Source organism: Miniopterus schreibersii (assembly GCF_964146895.1).
Source record: "Miniopterus schreibersii genome assembly, chromosome: 15".
NCBI lineage: Eukaryota > Metazoa > Chordata > Mammalia > Chiroptera > Miniopteridae > Miniopterus > Miniopterus schreibersii.
Window position 1 is genome coordinate 46830852 of NC_138115.1, and position 20815 is coordinate 46851666.

Consider the following 20815-nt stretch of genomic DNA (forward strand, 5'->3'; position numbering starts at 1 on the left):
CAGGTCAGACACTAGAAGGAATCATTTCAGGCAGTAAAATAAACTAAAAGATGGTGTAGTCTGGTTACTCTGACCACGCTGGGATCTAATGTGTTTGTTGCATGATTAATTTGACCAGTGTTTTAGAAAACGGTGTAATTTATTTCCAAAGACTGGTCCACAATCTCCTACCCGCAATTCTGAAAAGCTCTGAAACTCAAACTTTTTCCCATAAGTTTGGATCACAGACGTATTTGGTGGCAAACCTGACCTGAGCCCCCAGGGGGCCATGGAGAGTCTCTATCTACCCACTTGCTGTGACAGTCACACGTTTTGCTGCAGAAATATTACCATGCTCAACAGGGCATTGCCCCAAGGCCTCCACCTGCGTGGGGGTCGAATCACATGTAGTGTAAGCATCAAAAAGATCGGAAAATCACGAATTCCCAGACAAATCTGGTTCTAAACATTTCGAAGAAGAGGCGGTGGGTCTCTACAAAAATAATCATATCAGGTATTAGATCAGTATTTCCCAAGCTTTGTCATTTTCTACCAAATTCACAGTTTCGTCACATCTACATACCACTTGTGCTATTAGATTCCCTAGTACTTGTCTTCACGTTGACTCAGCTTTTTTATTTGAAAAAAATTATAATGCTAAAGAAAATATTTTATCTCTACTGGAAAAGCTGAGTTTTGGAAAGGTCTACCCTGTGCTAAAAAGGAGACTCTGTAGAAGCCCAGAGGTGTTAGAGACACAGGAGTACCAAGCTGAGAAAAGACTACGAAAATTGAAAGTTCCTGCCTATGTGGCTCAGTGTCACCTAGGGCTAGGCTGGTGCACAACCTCCTGACTACTGTCCCCAGAAGGATTCACCCTACACTTTGAGTCACCTAGACCACGCCAACCTTCTGTTTCTCAGGCAATGGCTCCGCTGAGAGGCAAGTCTTGTTGGGGGTGGAGGGACCCGGCTGTATAAAAGCACAATGTAGCTGTGAGGAGGGTAAATCTCTGTGCCTCACTCCTAGTTCTGTCACCCATAATCCACCATGTAGATTTAACTGGGCCATGAGCTGCCGCTGCCGTCTATTTGTCAAATCGGCACAGAAGTTATCCTGAGTACAACCCCCTGGCACATCCAGAGCTCCACTTGCCCAAGGCCTCCTCTGGATGACTGTATCTAGAAGCCAACAGACTGACAAACCAGCACGTTAGCCAGACCACAGGACCCCCTCCTTCATTATCGTCAACAACAGCGACTGCAGAGAAAGGCCTCCAAGCCCAGAAGGATAAGATTTACTGCGAAAAGGAAGTAAGTCGGTCCTCAAAAGTACCTTCGAATCAACATCAGCTATACATAGTTTATAAAAATAAAATAAACAGGACAAAAGCGGAAGCATTTCCGTAGAGTACTGAGAGTTAGAAAGTCTCCACTTTGCAACTATGACACATTTAAAATTATTAAGTACACATGGATTTAAGGGTGATCGAAATTCACATTACCAGTGAGGGGCAAACAGACATCACGAGCCTCTAGATGTGCTGACTCGAGAAAGGCAATATCCCTTCTGGAGTTTTCCTGCACCTGACAGACAACATCAGACAGACACAGACTGACGGCACTTCTACAAAATACCCAGCCTGAGTTCTTCAAGATGTGATGAAAGACAAGCAAAGGTTGTAGGACTCTTCCAAACTGGAGACACGTCTACTGAAATACGTGACCCTGGCCTGGGTCCTCCGCCGGAAGACAAAAGCTACAAAGGGCACGATCGGCGCAGTTGACAGAACTGGAACACGGAGGGCAGGTGAGTAAAATAATTGTGTCAGGTTAAACTTCCTGATTCTGATTACAGCGGCCAAGGGGGAAAACATCGACCCTGTTAGTCAGTTCACACCCACGTATCAAGGGGCGGGAGCGCGATGTTCTCCAGCTCGCCAAGCGTTCGGAGAAGATACCGCAGGCAGAACCTGGCACACGGTGACTACAGGCGACCGTGGGAGAGGGGACCGTGGGAGAGGGGACCAGGAGCCCTTTTACCGAAACAAGGTGAAGACGAGCTCTCCCTGCCCGCCGGCCTCCTGGCGGACTCACCAGCCTCCGGAGAATCCTCAGCAGAAGCTTCTGCTCCTTCGGGTCCTCCTTGGATGTCAGTAAGTGAGCGAAGTTCTCCGCATTTTCAGGAGACAGGCTGTCTGGGTTTTCTCCTCCGTAGAGCTGGACCAGTATAGACAGACACTTGGATGAAACCTCAAAAACTTCAGGGTCCTCGGCAGGAAGCTGAAAACGAACAGATGGGACGACTTAAGCTCCGACAAGACGGTGCCGGCGGCCCTCGAGAACTACAGGAAAATGTGCCTAACGGGGAAAACGTCAGTCTGAGCACAAAGTTTGACTAATTCAATGGTGCTTTTTTTTTTAATGGATCTTTTTCAAAATTCCTACAGTAACTCAAAGAAAACTAACAGCACAAAATCAGGAGAAAGTCCTACAGTCCTTTCTTTACTCCACAGTAAACAAGCAGAGGACCAACAGAGGTTTTATATACATATATTCGTGTGTGAGTGAGTGTGAGTATCTATGGGTGTGAAAACAGTATGAATTTTCTGAGGCATGTCCCTTATAGTCTCGCTTACTATTGTTTAGAAAAATTCACTTCCTAGGTGATAGTAAGGAGCACTTAGAACTTGTCCTTGTCCAAATCATTATTGACAAAATGGGGGGAGAAAGCATTGTTTTTGTATGTAATTAAAAGGTTTTTAAAAAGTGGTTGATAAACATAAGTATAAAATCTGAAACTTCTCAGAGCAAACGCAGGCAAAACCTTCTTGACCTTGGGCGAGGAACGATTTCTTAGCCTATAACTGCAAAAATACAATGTACAAAGGGGGGGGGAGGTAAAATGGGCTTCATCTAAATTAACAAACTTCTCTTTGAAAGACTGTGTAGTTCATAAAATGCTCAAAGACAGATATTGCCACCACCACCACCCCTATCTCCAAGGGTCCCTTTAATGGAGACCATGAAAAAGTGTCCTGTCAGACCCCAGAACTGGAACATGTTGCTTGCCCCAAGTCACTGTCTCCCCTCCACATGCCCCACTTTCTGGGTGATGTACATCATCTGATTCTATGTCCATTTCTGTCCAGCAGCCAGGACTCTCAAGGCCAAAACCATGGCCCTACTTTCATAATTATATTAGACTCCACGTTTATACTGAACCTCACCCTATCCTATCTTCACTGACTTACTTGAGTTTTCCCTTTTCTATAGGATTGCTAGACTGGGGGTGGGGGCATCTAATTAAGTCTGAATTTCAGATAAATGATGAATCTTTTTAGTGTAAGTATGTCCATTTGGCATCTTGTATTTTATCTGTCAACCCTAACTTTATTGTAAACATTCTTATTATAACCAAATCCAGTGTTTTGTGGGCAAGATGAGGTCATAAACACACATTTATACTCCTACAACTTGGAAATATCTCAAAGTAAACTCATAGTTGAATTTTAAAAACTGTCTTAAAACAATTTAAAATCACATTTGTACTCTGTTTACTTTCCTTTGTTCAATCTACACAATACAATGCATTTTAAAATCTTTCTCCTTTTACATTTCATTTTTGTCAAATTGCCTGGTGCAGTGTTTTCTCAGAAATTATACAGGAATATTTAATGACAGAGAAGAGAATATATTAACCAAGAAAAAACCCCCACCACTTAATAATACATTATTTTCCACCCTTTTTATGCTGAGAGCGCCTGAGAAATGACCGCCCTGTGTTGTTAGGACATCTTTAACGAGAATTCACAACAGGCCATCAAGCCTTGCTCCTCTGCATTTTAATATATCAGTCACTCCTGCCCAAGCCAGCTGAAGACGCAGCAGAAAGTATCAAGCGGATGAGTGGCAGCAATTCCAGGTGACATCCCCCACGGAAACCCGGCTGCCCGCAGCCCTGACATTGCCCGCTCTCCCTGGATGCTCGAGGGCGCCACTGACCCCCAGGCACGTGACGTTACTAACGTGCAAACTTAGAGGGAAGAAACCTTGCCGCGGCCACTGCTGACTTGGCTGTAAGTCTATAAATCACGGACCAGAGTGCCAGGGTTTAAAAAAAAGAAAAATCTGAAAACAAGCTGAAAGTCGCAGGCAGGTGAAATCAGCCTTGGCTTCCGGGCTCCCTGCACTGCCCCGGCTTCCATCACAAGCTTCCCGCTTTCCTGTCAGTCACTACAGGGCGGGACAGCCCAGCTCGTGTGTGAAGATCATACAGGGGAACCACAGCCAGCGAGTACAGAAGGCTGAGGCGGAGCTGCGGGCGCCGGAGCGGGGGCCCCGCGGCAGCACCGCTAAGCCGCCGGGTTTGCGCGAGGGCTGGGCCTGCCCTTGCTCGGGCTTTCCGCTGGGACATTCGGCCGGGCCTGTTGCCATCGGATGAGAGGGCGACGCTGGAGACAGCCACCCGAGAAGCCCTCGAAGTTCCACTCTGCCTCCCCCTGCGCCCCTCACAACCTCTCTTCCCTCCACACAGGAGCCCCGGGGATCCTTTCCGAAAACTTCCATCAGATGCTGTCGCTTCCTGCTCAAACCCTCCCCCGGCTGCTTCTCGCTGCCTCTAGGGGACAGTCCGAGGCCGTGCTGCGGTCCAGGGCCGGCCTGGGCGACGGGCCGTCTAGAGCGCGAGGCCGGAGGGCGGCAAGAGGACGGCCTGCAGGCACTCGGGCAGATCTCGCGCTCAGGCCACCGCCGGCTTCGCTGTCGGCAGGGCGACCTCACAGCTAAGGGCCACGGCGTGGAGTTCAGGGGACAGGTCACGGCTAACCATGCCCGTCTGGAGATCCTCCGAGGGTGGACATCGCAGAGAGCAAGGAGCTGAGCGTTCCTTGGGGGGGGGGGGGGGGGCAGCCCAGCCCCCTGCTCGGGTGCGGCTCTTGGGCAGCTTCCCTTGGGGCAGCCTCACCCTCGCTTCCACCACCCCCTCCTCCGAAAATTCAGGAATGCTCCTCCGGGGTGGTGTTTTCTCCTCAGCCTCAAACTCTTTAGAGAAAAGCCCTGGCATCGTTTTGGGGGCACATACAAGGCTACTGGGTCTTCTGCATGTGGAAGCTGCAGAAGAGCTGAGCTGTTCCTTACAGACTCTGACAGTGGCCCAACTGGTGTTTGGGGCCCGGCCGCCTCTGCCTGTGGGATCCTTCTGCGGCTTCCCTCTGGCCTCCAGAAATGCTGGACTTTTCCTGTATCACTCCTACTTCCCTTCGTCCCCACAGTCACAAGTCTGTGCCTTCCTGAGTTCCAGATTTTCCTTTAAAGGCAGCTTGTGAGAAGGAGTGAGTGCGGGATGAAGGACAGTGGAGAGAGGCCCTTCCCGCTCAGGAGCCTCTGGGCAAATCTATACGATCATTTAAATGAACTAAGAAAGTGCGAATGGGACAATAAAACCTGCTTTTAATCCGAGTATTAATTCGGGAGGAATTTGTACTTTTAAGTCTCACCACCCGCAGGCCCCTGGCACGTCCCTCCATTCACTGAGGTCACCCTTGACGTCTTTCAAAATGTTTGACAGTTACCATCATGACTCGCATCTTCCTGTTACCGTTAGGTTTGGCCCTTTTTTACGGCGTGGCTTTAGTCACGTCTATAAAAGGATCCCCCCCCCCCATTTCTATTTCTATCAGATTAATGCCAGTATAAAAAAAAACAAAAACCTATTGGTTTCTGTGTATTATATTTTATGTGACGAACTTACTGAAATTTGCTTTTTACTTTCAACAAGTTCTTTTTTTAATCCTCATGTGAGGATATTTTTTCCGTTGCTTTTTGGCTGGGGGCTGGAGGGGGAGAGACACATTGATGTGAGAAAGAAACATCGATTGGTAGCCTCCCGCACGTGCCATGACCAGGGTGAACCTGCAACCAAGGTATGTGCCTTTAGCCACAATCGAACCCAGGACCCTTCAGTCCACAGGCCAACTCTCTGACCACTGAGCCAAACTGGCCAGGGCCAACAATTTTTTCATTTTAATCTCTTATCTAGATATGAACATTTTATCAACTGCGAGTAGTGATCATTTTTAGACTTAATTTTTTTCTTACCTTACAGCATTATCTATAACATACCACCACCCATTGTAGCTGACGTTAGTGGTAGCAGAAGGGAGTCCTCTTTTCTCCATTTTAGTAAAAATGCTTTCAGTGTTTATTTTAAATGTTTACTATTCATTTCTAGGGAATAACTTTCAAAGGTTTGGAAGATTCACTCTATCGTAAATGAAGTTTTAAAAAATTAAGAATGGCCAGTGGAACTTTTAGCATTATTATGACTGTGTTTTTACTCCTTCAATTTCTTAAAAGTATTAAATTACACTTCTCCAGTGCCTGACCTATTCCTGAATTCCTGGGTCAAACCCTAGGAGTCACATCAGTCCTTTAATGTATTACTAGAGTTGATTTACTTTTTTTTTTTAATTTCCTGCCTATATTCATAAGTAAAAGTGATCGTCAATTGTTCCATATTATTTTAAAGTAGGTAATGGCTTTAGACTTACTATAGCTTCATGACGATGAGCTTTCTATCTTTTTCTGTTCTCTGATGTGTTTAAATAGTTGTCTAGTCTTTGAAAATTTAGAACTCACATGTAAAACCACTTAGTCCTGCACTAGTTTAATGACAGATCTTGTAGATGCAAGATATCACATTGTGACAATCCAGGTATCTGACACCCTTTTTTATGACAAGGTTCCTTCTTTTGATAGCAACCAATGGAATCCTTGCATTTACCCTTCAAACCGGCAGCCCCTCTAACTGGCTGTGGAAGAAACCTTAGAGTAAAAGAGGGAAACGTTTCTTCTTCCCCTGCAACTGCAGCAAAGCAGATTCCATTCTGTATCCTATAATCGTCCTTCAGAATGTCATTTCTAATAAAGCCATCGCACGAGACATCTAGAAGGCGGAGAGGGTGGCCGTGTCCTGCGTAAACAACGTTCAGCTTTCCAAACAAACAATTCTGATCGGGAACCTTACGTAACAAAGTTCGCCTTGGAGAGGATGCTGATATTGACGCCTTTCACTTTCTAGAAGGTGCACACGCTTCAGGGTTTCTGGGCTGGCCTGGCACTTCCCTCTTCCACCTGCACGTGGTGGAAACAAATTAGACCTTGTGCGTCTTATTAAATAAAGGGGCTGAGACACATCATTGGATGATCAAATTTTAACTTCTGAAGTGTGTTATCTTGATCTATTCTGATACCAATTTTGGTCAGTTATGATTTTCTATAAAAGCATCTCCTCTGTCTTTCCAAGGCTAGTGCCTGTTATACTTATTTCACCTCTGAGTGGCTGCTTGTATTTCCTTTTCTCTCCCCTAATGTGGGAGCCACAGATTCCAAATTAAAACAGTGAGTTGTCATCTTTACCTGACAAATGGATAAAAAATGTGTAAGACTCAGAAGGTGCAGTGCTGGTGAAGATGTGGAAAAACAAGGACATTTATAGACCTTTGACTATAATCTGCTAAAATCTTTTGGGAGGTTATATGGTAGTTAATGTTTATTAAAAGTTGAGAAGCACCTTTCAATCCAGGCTTCTCACTCGTGGGTACGTATCTGACCAAAGGAAATGCAGAAGCAGCTAAAACCAAAATGTCTACTGTACCGTGCTTGTAACAGCAAATAAGGGGAAACCACCTGAACGGCCACCCACCGGGAAATGTTTGCGTGAATGACAGGACACAGACACTATAAAATACTATGCAGCCGTTAAAGAGAGGAAGATCGATGTATAAGTAAAGCTGTCCATTATATTGAGATAAGTAAAAAAGAAAAGTGACAAAATACCTATTCTCTGGTCCTGTTTTTAGAAAGGAAAGCACAAACAATAAAAAGAAAGTCAATGACACCAGCGTGATCATAAGCAGGGTGAAAAGGCGGCAAGGACACGCCAAAAGGAACGGTGGCTACACTGGGGGCCGTGCCACGGTGAGGGCAGGAGGGGCAGCTTCAGTTTTACTTTAATCACTTCTAAACTGTTTCAATTCTTATAAAGTGCTTATGGCACCTTTTGTAATTCAAATACATGAAATTACTCTGCCTTCCTTACCCCGAACATTTTTAAAGGGGGGAATTCCCTCTGCAGTAACCCTCATGTATCAACGTATGTCAAATGCAAGATCTGCCAATGACGACGGAGAAGTGTGAAGGGACAAGGCTGCCTTTAACAGCTCCAACAACAGACCCTCGTGATTGCTCATGACTGTCAAACAATGGACAAAGAAACCTGGAGACGTTACCCTTTGGGTCTAAGATTCAAAAACGTATTACAGAGTTACACAGAATTCTTAAAATTACCGTTTACTGAATCTGGGCTACTGAAAAAATACATGAAGTTTTCTCCATACTAAAATAATCCCTTTCTGAAGAGCTCCTCTCTAAATAACATAGGTTTGAGGTAGAAAATGCACCCCAAAGGGAAAAAGAATACGAGATAATACATTTATTCCTAAAAATGGGTATTTCCATGAAAAGAATAGATAATTAAAATAAAATCGCAAGGCTATTAAAATTTTAAAACCACTTCATAACAGTAAGAATTTATTGAACCAGACAATTTTTTACAACCGGAAAGAAAAGTCTATCTAAAATTGGTTAAACATAGGTATGGCTTTATTCCCTAGATATTTAGCATGAATTCCGTAAGGTTGTCTTATATTTATAAATCAATGGTTCATTTATTGAAAGAAACTGGTCAGGAATTAAAATTAAAAGGAGAATGTGTGTCTAAAGTTTTACCCTGTAGGACGTTTCTGCCCCAAATCACCTTTAGCGAGAGCTCGGCCCTGTGCACCTTGCTGATCCGCAGGGCTCTGCGGGAGACTCAACCGCGGGGCCTGAGTGGCAGTTTTCCCACCAACAGAGCTAACGTTAGGCCACTAATTTCAGAGTTCTGATGAAACTGTTGGAAACACCCCTGGGATCATTATTTCAGCACATTAATGAGGCTGTTCACAAAGTGACTTTATTACAGTAAGACAGATGTTTATTAGATCAGTAATATGATTATAGAACATACTGGATGGGAAGGGCCTCGGGGAGCCGTAGACAGGATTATTTTGCAGGCATTAGACGAAACAAAAAAGCCAAACATCGTTACCAAAACTGCTAGCCTCACTGCATCCCAGTTATGGGTAAATATCCACACTATTAAATATTCACATTATTTTCTGTTTCAAAAATGATGCGCAGGAATGCTTTCTAAGTTTACATGAAATTAAAGGACTTTTTCCAGGGTGGCCAAAATAAAACAAAGTATTTGGAGAAAAAAATGTAAAGTACTATAAATGGTGCAGAACCATTAAAAACTCAGAAGGGAGCTACTCTGCCTCCAAATCAGGATGGCCTACCAATTCTTCACTTTTACCTCTTGATATTATGTACATTACGTCCAAGCATGAAAATATGTTCCTTTACTTTATTATTGTTTTATATTTCAGCATTTTATATTTGCCCAGGGTTAATGGTAGAAGTGTTTTAGTTTGAATCAATTTTTAAACAATAATCTACAGGGAAATGAATTTTGGTTCCTAAATATTTGATTTATTTTCCTGCAGTGATAAATTGAGAAAAAAAGATCACTGGGTCAAACACTAGATTTTCTGTATTTGCAGTGTTTCTGCATCACGGGTTTTGTAATTTCCTCGGTCCCCCCATTCCAAACGGCTTTGCGGTGTCCTTTATATGAAATGTGCGTGCCCCATTTTTGCCTAAAGTGTATCTTTAATTATGAGCTAAACCCCAATTATAAAAAAAAAGTTGTGTGTCTAAAACTTTACCCCTCAATTCACACTGACAAAAAAGAAACAGGAATAGCTAAACCGAACAACTCATACTTAGATTTCCTTCCGCTGCGTGGGAAAGCGGCCAGCCCCACAGGCACATCCCTGACGGTAGGATGAGCCCGGGAAATGAATTCCACGTGCGCGTCTTCAGTGACGTCACGCTACTGCTCCCGAAGACGGCTTAATCCCGCAGACAGACAGAAACGACGGAAACCCAACTACTAATGACCCTCGGGAATCCAAGGCAAACATAAAAATACCTATGAGAAGACACACACAAGCATCCAAGCCCAAGTAATGCTGCGCCAATGTCTAAGCAGCATCCCGATGAGGTCGGACCCATCGAGGCTGACGTTCCTTTATCGGTGTCACCAGATCGCGGAGGCATGACCCCCAGTCAGTCAAAGACTACCAAATAAAGTTCCACCTGAGAATAAAGTGTAACTTTGCACGAAATACCAGTACGACTACTTTCAGCCCAAGTGATACTTTAAAAGCAGGAAAACAGAACTGCATGCTTTCCTTAAGCAAATTTTTGGTCGATACTTTTTAAAATCATGGTACCACTTCAAACTGATTTTTCACTATCTCTAGAGTGAATTTTAAAGCGACAGCGCTTGAAGGGGCCAGCACAGATGTTCTAGTCCAACCGCTGGCTTGCAGGCAGGGAACAGTCATTTTAACTCCCGGTGAATCTTTGGAACGAACTGGATGGAAAGGTGCCCGCAGGCGTGTGCCAATCGGCTGCACTGGGTCACTGGATTAGGACGTGTCAGCGGCCATCTGCTTCAGATGGGGGGCCAGGCTCTTTGACCAAGGTTGTGGGTTCGATCTCCAGTCGGGGCACATACAAGAAGCAGCCCAATGATGCATAAATAAGTGGAGCAACAAATCAATGTTTCCCTTCCCTCTCTCCCTCCCTCCCTCTCCATCTCCCCCTCTGTGTGTGTGTCTGTGTGTGTGTGTGTGTGTAATTGATCAATTTTTTAAAAATTAAAAAACAATCTCTCACAAATTTGAAAATACCTATTTTAACTGAGGGAGCAGGAGGCTGTCGCATAATTTCTTACAGGAACTATCTGTTACAAAACGTATCCAGGATATATACAGCCTGGCTTCCCAGTTTCTCCTCTCAAGAAATAAAATATTTAGGTCAAACAATTACCTTGCTTTATCTTTTCTCCAGGAGACACAGTCAACCTGTTATGTCCTTCAAATGCCATATCTTATACCATGGTTCCCAACTGAGGGTTCAAGGATCCCCCTGAAACTGTGACTTGTGTGCAGAATTTGGAATGTAAGTGATTCTGGGCATTTTTCTGGGAAGAGGGTCTGGAATCACCTGACTCTCAAAGCTGTTCACACTTAGAACGGACTAAGAATCGCTGTCTCATCCTTACCTTTCACTACGATTCTTCTGGTTTGCAGTATAAATATAGGTCATAAATTATGGGTTGACGGGTGTCATCTCCTAAGGATGAGTATGTTTACTTTCGTTTCTGGAAAGAACCTCAAAAGCTAACAAGTTCATTCACCTGCCTTCAGGCAAAATGCTTCCAAAATTATCGGAGGCAGATGAACAGGGAAAGTCTGTTTATTTTCCCCTCTGGGAGTGAAATTCTAGCAGCTTCCTTGGTAACCTATTACATTTTTTAACAACCGCTATAAAATTTATCTTTGGCCTGTATGTGCTCTAGTTTAGATCCGCAATAGCCATATTACTTTTATTTTACTTTATACACAGCTATAAACGTGTTAATCTTTTCCAGAGGAGATGCGTTGCAAAGGTCTTGATGTGGCCCTTCTTAACCCTAATGAGTGCGGTGATAGACGCGTAGGTGCACCGCCCAGCTCACACGCGTCAGGCACACAGTGGGCCAATACGTTAGAACACGAGTGTGATCGAGTTACTAATACCATGAGCGGGGAGTCCCGAGAAGCTGGGGAAATCGCTCAGACAATACGCTGCAGGGAAGAGGCTCCCTGGCCGTGTCTGGCAGCTGCACTGTCGCTCAGAAGTGCGGGTGGGATGGCATTTGGTGGAGATCTGACCTAACTATGGGCCCAGAGCGTGTGTCCCTCAGCAGCCTTCACCCTCACCTGGCCTGTCGGAAGTCTTGTCACCCGCCCCACTGGGTACCGTGCCCTCCAGGCTTCTCACATGCACTGGCATCCCAACTCTTCCGTCTGCCTGCCTCTTGCTCTGTCAGGGACACGGCAGTTCTGGGGATTTGGGGTTGTCCCCTCCGTCACTGTGAGCCCACTGCCACATTTATTTTGGGGACTGGTTCTACTCTACATGTGTTACTATTTCATAAAAGCCAGTACTGACCCATCCCCCCCCCTTTTTCTTTCTCAGTTGACCCACACCTTTATTTGATGAATACAATTAAGTCTCCAGAATTATCCATCCAACTGCACTTGCCTTCCTATGAGCCAGGGGGTGGTCGAGGGGAAATCCCGGCAGCCTTGGGAGAGCGGAAGAGCTGTCCGCCTCTGTGGAGGGGGAGGCCGCAAGCGACACAATCCCTCCGGTACCCTGCACCCGTAGTTCTTGGATCCCCAAATCTGGGGAGGTCTTCAGGGGAGCTTGTGGAATGTCACCCACTCTGACTGCTCTGTCCGTGGGTGGGAGCCATGTGTCTATGCGGCGGGTCCTCTAAGTTGGTCCAACCTCCAAGCTCCTGCTGGGTTCCTTTCCCATATTCGGTGGTCTCGAGTAGTCCCACCTGTTTTCATCTAATTTCACTTATTTCATCCTGTTTCTGTGGAGGCTGGGGGGGGGGGGCACACTCTAGGTCCGTGTCTCCACTTCTCCATTTCTGGGGAGCCCTGCATGCCAAGCATAACTCTAAAACACTGCTTTGAAAGAGAAATGATCCCCATAACGAATTTTTTCCCTTCCTGGAATTCACTTCTTGCTTTTTTGTGTGTTTTTTTCCACCTCACAGTCATTAAGAAGGATCCGAGATTCTACCTTATTTACACAGCTAAGCCACCTGGTTTTTAAATAAAGTAGAAATTTAGTCATTTCAAGACAAACGATCTTCTGAAATTCCTTCTGGCTCTAGTTTTGAAAGGAATTAAAATAGCATGAAATCCAAATAAAATTACTTCAGCCTCGGCAGTGTTCGGAGACACACACGAACAGGTGAGCTCTTACCAGCGGGATGAGCAGGCTGACGAGGTCTGTCAGAGGCTTGCTGAGCAGCAGCAGGTCCTCCGCCGCCTGCGTGTCCCCTCCTGAACCAGACTTCTGCGCCTTGAGTGGGGGGGAAGAAAAAAGGGGGTTTTGGAGATTAGTCAGCTTGGCCCTGGGAGACACCTCCCCTCGGCCGAGCAGAGGAAGACGGCTGAGGAAGCATCCCACCTCAGCCCCCGGAGAGAAGCTGTGCTTTGTTATAATGTGACAGTGCACACTCTGCCACCACCAGCTCGGCTACAGAGGCAGACCAGGTGGTCCACAGGAAAAGCGGTAACAAGGGCTGTCACTGGAGAAGTGAGGGTGACTTTCACAGGCTGCGGTGGACAAGCACTTCCTTTCCAACCAGCCTGGAACGAGGTGCTCTTATCCCCACTGTTCAGGTGAGAAGACTGAGGTTCAGAGAAGTAGTTCATGTGAAGTCCCACATATAATGGGTGACAAAGCTGGAGGATGGACCAGGCTATATGACTCCACATCGCACGCGCACCTCCCCTGGGCATTTTTCTGCACGTTCGATAACGCACACCCAGCACATCCTACTATGACTTCCTTCTCTGTATACGCATGCGTGCACAAACAACATCTAGAATATGTGTCCAATGTACTACTGCATGAAAAAGTCTTCAGATAAGGTCTACATGGCTTAGAAAGTAAAGGCTTCAACTGAAATTAAAATAAGAAATGAGGAGTGCCTTTAATTCTAAGTGGGCCTTCTTCCGGGAGTTTTACAGAGCTGTCTAATTCCAGAGATTTCTAACAGAGATGAATAATTTCACACTGGAAAAGGCACTGGTTATTTATCGTGTTTGCTACAGAATATGCACATCTCACTCACACACTTCCTCTCGGTTTTTAATTTCACTCAGAGGAAACAAAAGCGCTCTTAGGTAATGACCTTTGCCAGAGCCGTTACAGCAGGCTGCAGGCTGCCTCACCTTAGGTCATGAACCTGGCTCCAGGGCCCTTCTCATAAATGCCAAGTTCCCTTCTTCACCTCAGGCCGATGGACAGAATTTTAGTTGCCTGCTTTCTTTGGTTCAGAAGAACTTGATTGAAAAATCAGATGCCTGCCTTTTAACAACTTGCGATGCTATAATTTCGTTGCAGGAAATAGCACTACCCCAGAGGTCTGAACCTTTCTGGATCTTGGCTGTTAATTTCCACCTTCTGAAACACCATTTGAGACAGAGTATTGGCCTTTTCACATTAACCAGCCATGGGCCTGTGCCACCCGGTTGTTACAGTCTAGGCGGGAGAGGATGGTAGACTGAGCTGGGCGGCAGCAGCGGGGTTTGAGAGCAGGGTTGGATTTGCTAGATATTTAGGATACAAAATCTCCATTCTTTTGTGAAAGATCAGATTGGGAACAAGAAAAAGAAGGGAATGTTAGGAATGACTCCCAGGTTTGTAGGTGGCACAGCAGGAATTAGAAAATATTTCTATTAAGTTTTCTTTTAAACACCCTTGAATATCGACCTAATTTAATCACTTCTAATAAAAGAAGATTCCTATTGTTCTGGAATTTTTAAACTTCTGATTCCTTCTGTCTACAAAACATATATTTTATAGATTGAGATCATCAAAGCACCTTGTGAGCGTCACTAGCAACCACATCTTGAAGGTTTACATGAAACGCCCACTATGGAAACCGAAATAAGAAATAGTTGTTCTCTGAAGAGACACTAGGGAGGAGAGGAAAGGTCAAGAGAAATCCTTAATTTGGGATTCCACAGGTACTTACCAAGGCTCTACTGTGCATTTAGAATCATTACAGATGAGCAGAGGAACCAGTCAGGCAGCTCAGAGGCCATTCTCACGCACTGGCTTGGCAAGTCTGGGTTAAACACTAATGACCCTGTTTGCTGAGGAGATCCTGGAATGGCTTATTAACCACACCGGATAAGCTAAACACTCGAGCAGCTTCGTCGTGGATAAGTTACCATTTATCACAATGACAAGCAACAGAGGCTAGAACAAGCTCTAGGGGTTTGTTCTTGGCTCTGCTGCGCTGACTCCTGGCAGGGCGTCAAGACAGTTGGGTCTCTGCTTTAGCTTCTGCATCTATTCAAGCCAACAAGCTACCATCTGACACACACCTCTTGCAATCCTACCAGGATCCGAAACGTAACAGTGAGCTCACATCGGCCGTGCGCTTTCACGAGATCTAAGTACCAGCTGACTGTTGGTTCGACAGGGAGCAGTAAATAAAGTAAGCACGTGGAGGCACCTAACACGGAAAGTACTTAATAAGCCCACATCCCCGGCCCTTAGAGCAAGGCACAGTTTGGGACAAACTGACTGAACATACTTCTAAGTCTCAAAACCACCTCAAAACCAAATTCCATGTTATGGGTCATAAGGGAAAGCAATTGCTAGAGTTTACGTGTTTTGTTACGTACGTGTGTTATGTGTATACAAACGTGTCTGTGTGAATGGATGTGTGGGGCTAAAACCTCGATCCAGTGCTCCTAGCAAGCTGATCTTTCCTGGTGGGGGTGGGGTGGGCTGGGGCCCTGTCCTTGGACAGGAAGGCTGCTCACTGCTCGGCCAACCCTAGGGTGCCCATAAGGCTAACGACCTCAGTCAGGACCGGTTCCCTGATTCATGCTCCCTAAGTCTCTGCTGAGGCCTCCCCTGCTCTCCTTTCCGATTCTGTGATCACATGGTCTGTTCTTGACACTGATCACCAGAGATGGCTTATTTGGGGTCTCTGTCTACAGGACATGAGTTCTTTCTAGAAAACTAAAAACACACTGGAGAGAGATCAGCAAGGAGAGGCTGAAAGGAAGGGTGGCGCGGTGCAGGGCCGTTCCAGCTGTGGGCTGAGGTCCCCTACCTGCAGGGCCAGCCGCACGACACTGGACGTGTAGGTCAGCATGCCATGCAGGATGTCCAGCAGGGAACACAGCAGCGCGCCCGCCATCTCGTTGTTTTTATTGGCCACGTCCAAGCACAGTGTGACCGTCTCGGTGAACAGGTAACAGACATGTTGGACCAGCCCTGGGGGTAAGAAGGAGATGGGCAAAATATTCACCATAAATTATATACATAATGTGTCCTATAAACCCATTGGAGCAGGCACGTGTACTCCACGGTGCACAAGCACCAAGCAGTCCTTCAGCCGCGCTGTGTACCAGATACATGTGGGAAAGTTTTGTAAAATGCAAGTTTCCAGGCCTCACCCCCAGAGATACTGTGCAGGGGCCCAGGATGGGGCCTAGGCAAGGGTTCCCCAAAACTACACTTTGGACAACACTACCCTACACGGTCGCATCTTGTTTCCAGCTTTCTGGCAGAGGAAATAAATGCTAGTGAGGAGGATTTCAACAGGCTAAAGTCACACTGGAAGTCAGTTCACGCTATAGAGGGGCCGGTAAATGCTTGCTTAAGTGCAGCCATAAAGCAGCAGCTGGCCGAAATAACCGCAGCGGAGAAGATATGAGGAAACACAGTGCAAACACGAGAGCACAGACAAGCAAGTCCCGTTACACCCAGAGATTCTCGGCACTTGTCTCTAGGTGAGAGAAACACACATACAAAATCAATACACAGAAAATCAGCTAAAAAAACATCTGAGCAGCACTCCCACTTACCTTGGGGTCAACAGTTTTTACAGGCTACTTAGCCACAACTGCAGAAGACACATTCCTTACCTGCACACACAAACCCTCAAGACTGGCCACGTGCCGGGCCAAAATATTAGGTCTCAACAGATTCCAAAAAGCTGAAATCTTACACAAGGTGTTCTTTCAACACAACAGGAAAATCAATAACAAGGAAGTACCTAGAAAATCCCCAAATGTGTGGAAATTAAACAATAAACTTCTAAAAGGCCCATGAGTTAAAGAAATCACAGGGAAATTTAATTTGTCAAAATGATAAAAAAAATATTAACAGTGCTTAGAAAGGGATCTGTAGCTCTAAACGCTGGGAAAAAAGAAAGTTTTGAAATAAATTCTATAAATTCCCACCTTAAGACTCTAGGGGAAAAAACACCTATTACACTACACCCAAAATAAATAGAAGGGATTAATAAAAAGAAAAGTAAATATCAATGAGACAGAAAATAAACAAATATTAAAGAGCTTCTTCCTTTAAAGACTACACTATATACTATACTTTTATAAGACTTTTACCAGATGCAGAAGACCATGTATTGTATGACCCCATGTATGCAAAAGGCCCAGAAAAGACAAATCTATAGAGACCACACGCTGAAATGGGAAATCTGGCCCAGCAGAAACCTGCCCTAAATCGTGTGAGTCTGTATTACTTTCTGTCTTATCAAATTTGGTGACAAATATCAGGCTCAATTAAGGTGGGCTCTGTTACATGCCTCCCCCTGGGCACAGTTAGTTCATCCATTCTGTCATTTCCTTGCCAATACTGTTACTGAGCCAGGGACTCAAGTCTCACAGGTAAAGTGCAACAACAGAACATTGGTTTTCAGAGTTATTCTTATTGTGAACAGGAAACACTGTCAGGGCAGAGCCCAGAGAGAGAATGGCTTCCTAGAGACAAAGGTGTCAGACAAGGGTGCATTTTATCTCCTTACCTGTTTAACCTGGACACAGAGCACATTAAATGAAAACCTGGGCCAGACTCAGGAAGGAGTAAAACTTGGTGGAAGAAATACAGCTTAAGATACGCAGGTGACACCATCTTACTGGCAGAAAGCAGTAAAGATCTGAAATGACTTCCGACGAAAGTGAAAGAAGAAAGCGCCAAAGCAGAACTGCATTTAATAGAGAGGCATTTTTGAAGTACAGAGGTATTTTCAAACCTTTTCTTTTGGAGCATTTGATTTTGAGTTACGACTGGGAAATGCGGTTGGTGGGGAAGGGAATGCTCGTCCCCTTCACACTGGCATGACTCTTCCTTCCTCCCTTCCCATTTCTGCTGAAATGCCACCCTAAAAGAAGGCCTCCCTAGCCATCCCGCATCCACGCGCTCGTCTCGCACGTCCGACCCCTTACTGTCCATATCAAACACAGAGCCTGACACACACTCGACACAGATCATTTACTGTCTCTCTCATCCAGAGGGAATTAGTTCTCAACAAATATTTAAATAAGAGAATCTGTGAATTACTAAGCGAATGGAAATAAAAGCCATTTCTCTTGCTCTGGACTATAAACCTGGCCCAGGCCCCCGCAGGGAGGGATGCAGGTGTGGAAGCGGGAGCGGAACTTTGAATTTCAGTCTTAGTCAGTGCCGAGCGCCTACTGATTAAACCCACAGGTTGCACAGGAAGAAAGATCATTCCATCCGGTCCTAGCATCTCTAGCAGCCTAAATGTAACTAATGATACGTTTTATTACACAGAATAGCTTTTAGAGGGGGAAAATACATGGTCACAATCTCACTGTAAAAAAAAAATTCAATGAACTCTGCTTGATATTTGAACATGGCTACATAACTATATAGTTATACTTTTATGTAAAACGTAAACTACAAACACATTTAGAGACAATGTCTCATTTGTAGAAAGGTCATTTTGAATTTCATCGTGGGTTGTAAATATAAAGTTTACTGAGTCGTTGCATTCTATCCTAGATCTGCACGTGTGTGTATATAATTTTCACATGCACACACATACATGCACACACTGTCCATTAAAGAGAAGGAAATGAGCATTTCCTCAAAGGCATCTATGTGCCATGTTACTTCTCAGCATAACTAGACGCTGATGATATCGCACCCATTTTACAGATGAGGAAGTAGTTCACACATGTGCCCTGGCTGCGTGTACAAGGTCACGGAGTTACCAATCTGACTTGCTGCATCTAGGGTACACATACACCGAATGCTTACACACACTCTGCACGTATCATCGATACGAAACATTTTAGAAAACCTTTTTACTGATGTGCAGTAGACATGTAAAAAGGTACAAAAATCTTAAGTACACACCTAGATGAATTTTCCCAAGCACACCCACGTAAGCAGCCTGCAGCTTGAGAAAGAAAGTCGCCAGCACCCAGACTCCTCTTGCGCTCCCTCCAGACATCCTCCCGCCCCAAAGTCATTGCTACTCTGACTTCTGACATCAAGGATTAGCGGCCTGGTTCTGCAGCTTGTGTACCTGGAATCACACGGTATGTTCGTGAGACCCACCCCTGCTGACAGTAGCTGAGGGTCGTGACTCTGTGGCTCTGTAGCATTTCCCTGTGCGACTATCCCACAGCAAGTACTAGAAGAAATTATTCTTATGAGCGCCTGGCTCACAGTACGGCTATTCCAAAATCAACGCTACTCACAGCAGTTCCAGATTCTACTTCTATCAAGAAACAGCCAAATGATTACTTTTTCTGTGAGTCACTAAAGAAGAGATGTGCTCCAGGAGATCTATTCTTGACAGAAATAATTTGCTAGAAATTATTTCATTAAAAATAAGTGAAAGTTTTGATGGATTACCTGCTTTGATCTGAAATTTATAAAAAAAAATATTCTCGGGGGAAGGTTACAAAGATAACTCCCTCAAGCAAAATTTGTTCCCAGCATCATTCACTGGCAAACGACTGCAGTAGGGTCCTTGAGTGGCGGAAAAGTATAAAGTGCTAGAGGAAAAACAACGACAAAATTAAACATACACACACAAACACAACTGTGTGGATAGGTAACATTTGTGGAGCATGAACCTGGTGCAGGGCAACATTCTGACTTCTTTTACATTCTTTACCACGTAATACTCGCAACAACCCCCTACACTGGATGTTACGATTAAACCGATTGTTCCCAGTGAAGCCACTGAGGCACAGAGAAGAGCTGCCCAAGGTCACAGTGACTGTTAACTTCAGAACCAGGAGTTAAACCCAGGCAACGGGGTCAGGAGAGCCCACTCTCAAACACGAAGCCGGTGCTGTGGTTATTTCTATCAAAACAAGATCTTAAGAACAGGCAAATCTTTATACTATTTTGTAACGCTGTAAAGTGATCAGCAGATGGCCGGTTCACTGCTTATCTGAGATCTTAAAAGAGCTGCTAACCCTGAGCGTACCTTACCCAGTTTCTGCCTTACGAAGAGCTACTGGCTAAGATTCTGTGCGACGGCAAACAAGCTGCCAGTGTACTGCCTAACAGATGCTCACACACACGCACACCCTCCTTCACATACGTGCTTAACCTGTCCCTCCAAGGAGAGGTCCTAACGTGGAGGGAACAGTTCCCTACTATAGAGAGAGCATTTGGGAAAAGGCTGTCTGAGAAAGGACCTAGCATCATCTCATGGGGTGGCTGAAAGTACTGAGAGTTTACTCCCTAAAAACCTCAAACCTACACCATAGAAAGGTCGGACTAAGAGGAGAGGCCTTTAAATAAACAGTGCAGAAGATGGAGGTGAGCCATGACCATTCTGTCCCACCAGAGACACAGTGAATGTGAGAAGTTTCATGGATACGCATATGAAAGATAAACAATAAAAGTTCTAGAGGAAAGCGTAAGAGAAAACCTTCATGACTCTGACACAGGCAAAAATTTCTTAAGCAAGGCACAAAAAGCATCAACCGTAAAAAGTATAAATTAGATTTCATAAAATTAAGAACATCTGCTCATTAACTTTACCATTGAGGGGTAGTAATGGCATGCTTCTGAATTAAATTATTAGAATTTTGATTTGAAGAAAATATTTGCACTACACATATCCAACAAAGGAATCTTACCTACAATATATCAAGAAACCTATAAATCAGTAAGAAAAACCCAGGTAAGCCAGTTTTAGAAATGAGCAAAAGACACACACAGGCACAGGAAAGGAAGCCAAATGGTGACCCACATATAAAAATGTTACATATTAA

General features: G+C 44.9%; 1 protein-coding gene across 3 annotated transcripts in view; it reads right to left on the minus strand.

Annotated features, from left to right (window-relative positions):
• Positions 1-20815, minus strand: part of ULK4 (unc-51 like kinase 4) — a 179928-nt gene that overhangs the window by 41122 nt on the left and 117991 nt on the right. For all 3 annotated transcript variants that reach the window (XM_081159736.1, XM_081159735.1, XM_081159734.1), the window contains exons 33-35: positions 15856-16019; positions 12978-13076; positions 2076-2261 (exon numbers count right to left, since the gene is read on the minus strand). In XM_081159736.1, the coding sequence (XP_081015862.1) occupies positions 2076-2261; positions 12978-13076; positions 15856-16019 (449 nt within the window). The remainder of the gene's footprint in view (positions 1-2075; positions 2262-12977; positions 13077-15855; positions 16020-20815) is intronic.